The sequence below is a fragment of the Raphanus sativus genome, chromosome 1, assembly GCF_000801105.2.
Source record: "Raphanus sativus cultivar WK10039 chromosome 1, ASM80110v3, whole genome shotgun sequence".
Classification (NCBI taxonomy): Eukaryota; Viridiplantae; Streptophyta; class Magnoliopsida; order Brassicales; family Brassicaceae; genus Raphanus; species Raphanus sativus.
In genome coordinates, this window is record NC_079511.1 from 4590844 (window position 1) to 4598776 (window position 7933).

Sequence of the window (7933 nt, forward strand, 5' to 3'; positions counted from 1 at the left end):
AATTAGTTGGTAGGATTTCAAAAAATGAGATATCTCATGATAATTGATATTATGTTCTTTTCCGATCTTAGGTAATGAGTTTTGACTTAACATTTTATCTTGCTGTGCAATGATTAACTTTTCTTAGTGCAAAGTTTCACTATACATTATAAGTTTATAAATTAATAATGTTGGAATTTTGATAAGTATTGATTTAGAAAAATCATTTTTAGATTTATGAATTGAAATGCTTTATGTAAGAATTCTAAGATATTTTATTTTAAATATATGTATTGGTTAAATTTTATACATATAAATATATTTTTCTTATTCTACTATGGTGTATAGAAATATGTATCATAAATGTAAATGATTTTTTTTGGGTTTGAAATGACAAAATAACATCAATATATTTTAAAAATAAAAGATGGAATTTAATGTGAATAAAATTAAAAACTATACAATGTATTTCTTATATTATATAAACTTATATACATTACTTTTAATTCATGTTTATGTTTGGATCATATATTTACATATGTTTTTAAAAAAATATATTATATCATCAAGTTATGTCATATTTTACACCAAATTCAACTCAAAATTGCTAAAAGTTATTAATTTATGCAGTTTTATTGTATTTTTTAACCCCAGTTACTTAAACAAATAAATCGAACTCGAATAACGCTACTAATAAAAATAATAGCCAATAAAATAAATGATCAAATTTCATAGTATGAAAATGGTTAATGATGATGATTAGTGTAAGAAGAATTATGTTGAAATTCTCGATTAGTTCTACGGATCAAGTCAGAACCGGTTTAAGATCCTTTCAATGGCTGAAATTAAATAGGGAAATAGACAAAATTAATGATCTTTTAAACTACTCCATACTTTGACACCTTTTCTCCATTTTATTGACTTTCCAAAATCTCCAAAAACCAAAAAAGAATAATATTATATATTTTCTTTTTTAACTGTGTTCTAATTTCTCAATTTTTTTTGTTCTTCGTAAAGAATTTTTTTTTTTCTTCACCAAATAATTAAATCTCTTTCTCAAATATTTTCTCATACCTCTAGATTCGTGGGTTTTTATCATTTATAGTGGATTCGATGATGACAGATTCTATTACAAGACATTGATCAAAGCCAGAGAGAGAGAGAGACGTAGCTCTTTACATAAATTTCTGGGCTTTTCTTTTTTTTTTTCTCTCTCTTGAGAAAACTCGGTGATCCTCCATGGAAATATTGTAGCTAATTCTAATCTAGAGATAGAGAGAGAGAGATGGGAGGTTGCGTGTCGACGCCAAAGAGCTGTGTGGGATCGAAGCTTAGGTCAAGCAAGCCAAGGAAGAGTCGTAAAAGACGAAGGAAGAGAGCGGCAGCAGCAGCCTCCTCTTCTCGTCTCTCTGACGGATCTTTTGACAATCTCGATCATCATCATCATCATCATCCTCGCAACAACAACTTGCCCACTCCCAGTTTCAGAGGTCTCTCAATTCAAATTCTTCTCTTTTTTTCTTGGTTTTGGTTTGGTCGGTAGATTCGTTTATTGCGAGTCTCCAAGGTTTCTGTCTTTTTTTTTTCTTTCTCTAATGCTTCATTTATTGCAGTATCTGAATCTTTGGGATTAGATTCTGATTATACAGTTTCTATAAAGCTCTGCTAACTGTTGTTTTGTAACTAATAAAGTTCGTTATTTTGTAATTAAAAATATTTGTTTTATTGATCAAACTATTGAAGCTTTCTATTTGACGAAATTGCTCAGTTAATCTCATGTGATGTTTTATAATTTGCTTTTGACGTCAGAGAGAAGTAACGTGTTAACTTGATCCTATGGTTTTTTTGGTCAACAGCAAGTGGTGAAGAAGCATGGTTTGAGTCCAATGCTGCATTTGAAACAGATTGTGACGATGACTTCCACAGCGTCAACGAAGGTTACAAATTTACATTTCCACTTTTTGTTTAATCGATCCTCATCATTTCATGGCTTTTCTGTTTTATGTCTTTTAATTTTTTCAGATAATTTGTCTTTAAACGGAGGTGAGCGTGTATCAGTTTCGAGTACTACTACAACCACATCATCAGCAACTGGAGACTCTGGTTCGAATTCAAACGAAGCCATGTCGCAGTCAGAAGGTGTTTTGAACGACGACACAAAGCAGCAGCAGCCTGATGATGATGCCATAGATTCATCTGCAGATGAAGGAGGAGGAGGACTCTTGGAGAACTGCAGGATCTTGCCGAGTAACTGTTTGCCTTGTCTGAATCCAATATCTGTTGTTCCTTGCGTTGACAAAAGAAGAGCTCTTAGCTCTAGCCCTCCGAGTTCCAGGAAAAAAGCCTCTCTCAGACTTCTATCTTACAAATGGAGAGAAGGTCATGCTTCAGGCGCCTTGTGTAAGTGTACATAACTTTGATTCATTGGATCTGGCAAGTTGATGACAAATCAATAACTTACTCGTTGTCTCCGAAACTTGTTTCAGTTCTTTCTAAACTGCAGCTGAAGAGACCAATAGCTGGTTCTCAGGTTCCTTTCTGTCCAGTAGACAAGAAAATGCTCGATTGTTGGTCAACTATAGAGCCAAACAGCTTCCGTGTTCGTGGCAAAACTTATTTAAGGTAAACCATTGGAGAGACCATACTGATTTTACTCTTACAACTGTAAACCATGTTAACAAGAAGCTATGTTTTTTTTTTTTTTTGGTATAGAGAAAAGAAGAAAGAGTTTGCGCCTAGCCATGCTGCTTATAATCCTTTTGGTGTAGATGTTTTCTTGTCAGAACGTAAAATAAACCATGTTGCACAGTATGTCAAGCTTCCCGTTACTACAACATCCACAAAACTCCCATCTATCCTTATCGTTAATGTTCAGGTATGAACTAGTTCTCTGCTTGATTGTTGTTTATTATTATTATTACCTTGTTTTGGAATCTCCCCTGATTGTTTTGTCTTGTTCTACATTTTAAACAGATGCCGTTGTATCCGACTACAATATTTCAAGGTGAAACCGATGGAGAAGGAATGAATATAGTTTTATACTTCAAACTTTCAGATAATTATGCAAATGAACTTCCGCTTCATTTCCAAGAAAGCATTCAGGTAAATTAATAGATCGACTCGGCGTAGTTATTTTCATCTTTATCACTCTCTTTGTACTGAATCCATGTTTTTATTTTTAATTGACGTAGAGATTAATAGATGATGAGGTTGAGAAAGTTAAAGGCTTCCCCATGGATACAACGGCTTCTTTCAGAGAACGGCTTAAGATATTGGGACGTGTTGCAAACGTAGATGATCTCCATTTGAGTGGTCCAGAGAAAAAGCTGATGCAGGCTTACAACGAGAAGCCTGTTCTTTCCCGTCCACAGCATGAATTTTACTCGGTGAGAGACCATACTCTTTTAACTGTGTTCTTGATATTAGGAACATGCTCAGTAAACAAACTAATGGACTTGTTGTTGTTACTTTGTAGGGTGAGAATTACTTTGAGGTGGATATAGATATGCATAGATTCAGTTATATATCCCGGAAAGGGTTTGAAGCATTCATAGACAGACTCAAGATCTGTGTTCTTGATGTTGGCCTCACAATCCAGGTAAGGTTTTGCTACATACATATTTGCTATGTATTATTATTATTATTTTTTTTTTAAAAAGAAAATCATAGTGGTAGTAGTATCGCTTATGTTGAGGAGTTGTTGTGTTTATGAACACAGGGGAACAAACCAGAGGAGTTACCGGAGCAGATACTGTGTTGCGTGAGGCTAAATGGGATTGATTTCATGAACTATCATCAATTAACTCAAGAACTCCTATGACGACTAATAACAACATTCTTTCTTTATCCTCTTGTTTTCCTTTGTAAAAGAACATAGAGCATCCCTTTAGAACCCCCAAACAAAAACACAACAAAAGGGTGATGATTTTCAAGTGAATATATAAAAAAAAATTAGAATCTTAATCATCCAACTTTTAATGTTATCTTCTAGTCAAGTCTTTATTTCATACCTTTTGAGGATGGATAGCAATGGAAGACATAGCTCGCTGATTCTTTGGTCAACTGATAATTAAATCTATGGGTGTAATTTAAAAAAAAAAAATCTATGGAACGTTTGTCAAAATACTAATTTGGTAAAAGAAACTAGTTTAGATTTGTGATTAAGGCCGACATCATCGCTTTTATGTCACTTATTTATATATGGGCTTTAAACAGGCCCAAAATTGACCATAACATGTAGTTGGATTTAAAAAAAAAAATTAGAATCAACAAATCACACAGAAAAGGAAATAAAAAATAAGAATGGCGCATTTTCGCACGTAGACAAGTCCTCGTCATAGAAGAACACAAAAGGCCAATCTTCATCGCTCTGTCAAGTTGCAACTGTCTGCGCTTTCATATTTCCGGCGAGATTCCTCCTTACTCCGCCGGCTTTTTCCAGATCGAGCTTTTTTTTTCAGGTTCAATTTCTCCGTAATCTATATATACTCCAAGTTTGATTCGACTCCGAACCTATTCGTTTCTCTTCCTTCTCGGCGATTCCACTCCTGAACCCTAATTAGAACAATTTAGACGTTTGGATGCTTCCTCTCTTTGAGAATCGTTTGAGATTATTATTGATTATGCAAATTTCATTTGATTGAAGAACGCCTGACCAGTTTTTAACATGGGATTCATCGTTATTTTTCGTGAAATTGCATTTCGATTAGCTCCAAGGTTTAATTGTATTGCTGTATTGCTCCTTCTATAGTGAATTTTTTTTTCTATCCGCGATTAGTCTCGATTACATTTTGTATTATTCTTGCCTTATTTAGAGGTTCGTTATTGCTGAATTCATTTGTTAGTAATCTGCATAGTTCATAAGTGTTAAAGAGATTCGTCATCTGTCATCTTTCATTTCATTCTCCTCACACACGAACCAAATTAAAGTTGTTATTGGCTTCATATCATGATAATGTTGATGAATTTCTAGCAAATTTATGTATGTTTATTGTGTTTGAATTATAAAACCAGCTTATGTGCTTTTATTAGTTCCGTTGTTTTCTTTCCTAATAGTTCGTTTTCTTTACCAGCGAGAAGATACTATACTTTCTTTGGCTGGGCCCTGCGTTCTGAAACAATAGAGGAAGATGTTTGGCTCATCTAATCGTAAGTGATTTGATCTTTTATACTTTCTCGTTTGGTTTCTATAGCCTTCTGTTTTGTTATTTCTTGTATAGTTTCTGTAGCCTTCTGACCTTTCTGGATATTTGTTCTTGTAGCTTTTGGACAGTCATCTGGTACCAGCCCGTTTGGGTCCCAATCCCAATCTATGTTTGGTCAGACCAGTAATTCTAGTAGTAGTAATCCCTTCGCTCCAGCAACACCGTTCGGTGGCACGTCTGCACCTTTTGGTGCACAGACAGGGGGTTCAATATTTGGTGGCACTTCAACCGGTGTTTTGGTGCTCCTCAAGCCTCCTCTCCGTTTGGCTCCACCCCAACTTTTGGAGCTTCTTCATCACCAGCTTTGGGAATTCCACTCCGGCTTTTGGAGCATCCTGGCGTCTTCACCTTTTGGTGGTAAGTACCTTATATGTCTTTTCGTTTCATGGTTTGTCAATCTTCTCATGGATATGAATAGATTTTCTGTCTTTAACATCGTGAAAATATAGATGCCTGCGGAGGTTGCCTTTTGATATTTTCAGTAATTAATGTGCGCTGTTTGTTTCAGTGCACAGTATCCAGTTCTGTGGTTTGTAGAATGTTTGACACTACCAGATTTAATTTCTGTTCACTTTTTTGGGTTCTCTTTCTGCTGGTTTTTCTAGATATTTGCCCCAATTTTTGTGTTGTTTCCTTTCTTTAGTTCAGGTGTTCGTTAGTCATGTTTTCAGTTTCCCATTTGTGTTTGGGGACTAAGCTCTTTTTTTATCAGGGTCTTCTGCTTTTGGGCAGAAACCTCTGGGATTCTCTACGCCTCAGTCAAATCCTTTTGGAAGCACAACGCAGCAATCGCAACTGCATTTGGAAACAGTACTTTTGGTTCGTCCACACCTTTTGGTGCCATGAGCACGCCTGCCTTCGGTGCATCAAGCACGCCTTCCTTTGGGGCTACAAGCACACCCTCGTTTGGTGCATCAAGCACGCCTGCCTTTGGTGCCACAAACACGCCTGCGTTTGGCTCAAACCAGCCTGCTTTTGGCGCACAAACACACCTGCATTTGGAGCTTCACCGACTCCAGCCTTTGGTAGCACTGGTACCACGTTTGGCAACACTGGCTTTGGAGCTTCTAGCACCCCTGCTTTTGGTGCATCAGCCACTCCTGCTTTTGGTGCATCAGGCGCTCCTGCATTTGGTTCATCAAGTACTCCTGCCTTTGGGGCATCCAGTTCTCCTGCCTTTGGAGCATCTACTACTCCTACTTTTGGTTCATCAAACACCTCATCCTTTAGTTTTGGCTCCTCTCCAGCTTTTGGCCAGTCCACATCAGCGTTTGGCAGCAGTGCATTTGGCTCTACACCATCTCCGTTTGGAGCCCAAGGTTCTCCCTTTAGCATGTAAAACTAATTGTTGTGTTAGACATTGAGTAAAGGATGAAGAAATATGTTTGAATGATTTGTTTGTAGGTGCGCAGGCTTCAACCCCAACATTTGGGAGTTCTGGTTTTGGTCAATCACCTTTCGGTGGTCAACAACAAGGGGGCAGTCGAGCCGTGCCTTATGCACAACAGTTGAGGCATGAGACAGCCAGTGGTACGCCTGCTGGAAAGTTAGAATCTATTTCTGCCATGCAGGCATACAAAGATAAAAGTCATGAGGAGCTAAGGTGGGAAGACTACCAGCGAGGAGATAAAGGTACTCTTTATCAAACAAATCTTCTTTTACATACATCTCCTTAACGCTATATTCTGTACTTTTTCTTAACAAAGATGGATTCTCTTCATCTTTAATTTTCAGGTGGACGCTTCCTGCTGGCCAGTCTGCTGGAAATACTGGATTTGGTGTATCAAATGCTCAGCCAAATCTTTTTCTCCATCCCCGGCGTTTGGTCAGACACCAGCAATCCAACAAACCCTTTTTCGGGCTCAACGTCTACTAATCCTTTTGCCCCTCAAACCCATCAATTGCTAGTTCAGGTTTTGGAACGGCTACCTCAAATTTTGGCTCCTCGGCCTTTTGGTGTAACATCTTCATCCAATCTTTTTGGGTCAACTTCATCAACTACCACATCCGTCTTGGATCATCCTCCGCTTTTGGAACACCGACCTCATCACCGTTATTTTGGTTCGTCGAGCACTCCTGGATTTGGTTCTTCTCCATCAATATTTGGTTCAACTCCTGTTTCAGGGGAAATCCAGCATTTGGGAACACTCAGTCATATCTAATCTGTTCAGCTCAAACCCCTCCCTTGTCAGACTGGTTCTGCATTTGGGCAGACTGGTTCTACATTTGGACAAACTGGTTCTACCTTGGACAGACTGGTTCTGCCTTTGGACAGACTGGGTTCTGCCTTTGGACAGTTCGGACAGAGTAGTGCTCCTGCATTTGGTCAAACTAACATCTTCAATAAACCTTCAACTGGATTTGGCAACTTGTTTTTCAAGTTCTTCAACATTAACTACGTCTAGCAGCTCTCCCTTTGGACAAACAATGGTGATTCGTTTTTCGTCTTCGTTATTAAGCCAAAACACTTGGTTCTTTTTTTTTTGGTGATGCCTGTTCTCTCCACAGCTAGTAGTGCTTTTGCTTCTCTTCTTTGGCACCAGCTACTGCGCTTCGCTTTTGATCTTATTTAGGCCTTCTAATCTTGAACTTTTTCTGTAGGCTGCTGGTATGACACCTTTCCAATCTCAGCCAGGTCAAGCGTCAAATGGCTTTGGTTTCAACAACTTCGGTCAAACACAAGCAGGTACCTCTGTCGACCAAGTCACTGACGTTATCACTTTATTTCTAGATGCTAACTCTTGGTATAT

At 37.7% G+C, this 7933-nt stretch overlaps 1 protein-coding gene and 1 pseudogene across 2 annotated transcripts; both read left to right on the top strand.

Annotated features, from left to right (window-relative positions):
- The first annotated feature begins 977 nt into the window (after positions 1–977).
- On the top strand, positions 978–3930 carry LOC130496789 (uncharacterized). Of its 2 annotated transcripts, none has more exons than XM_056989631.1 (9): positions 978–1469; positions 1836–1916; positions 2002–2358; positions 2466–2601; positions 2692–2854; positions 2953–3081; positions 3171–3365; positions 3455–3577; positions 3698–3930. In XM_056989631.1, exons 1-9 carry the CDS (start codon positions 1265–1267, stop codon positions 3797–3799), a joined length of 1491 nt encoding a protein of 496 aa, XP_056845611.1. In that variant the 5' UTR covers positions 978–1264; the 3' UTR covers positions 3800–3930. The 2 variants fall into 2 exon arrangements, with proteins under 2 accessions (XP_056845611.1, XP_056845364.1); XM_056989384.1 differs by having other exon boundaries at positions 981–1469; positions 2002–2379; positions 3698–3928.
- A 1141-nt stretch (positions 3931–5071) lies between these two features.
- LOC130495731 (nuclear pore complex protein NUP98A-like) overlaps positions 5072–7933 on the top strand; it is a 7073-nt pseudogene continuing 4211 nt past the window's right edge.

Coding starts and splice junctions, on each gene's coding strand:
- LOC130496789 (XM_056989384.1), top strand. CDS start 1,265: ATGGGAGGTTGCGTGTCGACGCCAAAGAGCTGTGTGGGATCGAAGCTT. Junction 2,380..2,465: donor TCATGCTTCAGGCGCCTTGT/GTAAGTGTACAT, acceptor AACTTGTTTCAG/TTCTTTCTAAACTGCAGCTG. Junction 3,578..3,697: donor ATGTTGGCCTCACAATCCAG/GTAAGGTTTTGC, acceptor TTATGAACACAG/GGGAACAAACCAGAGGAGTT.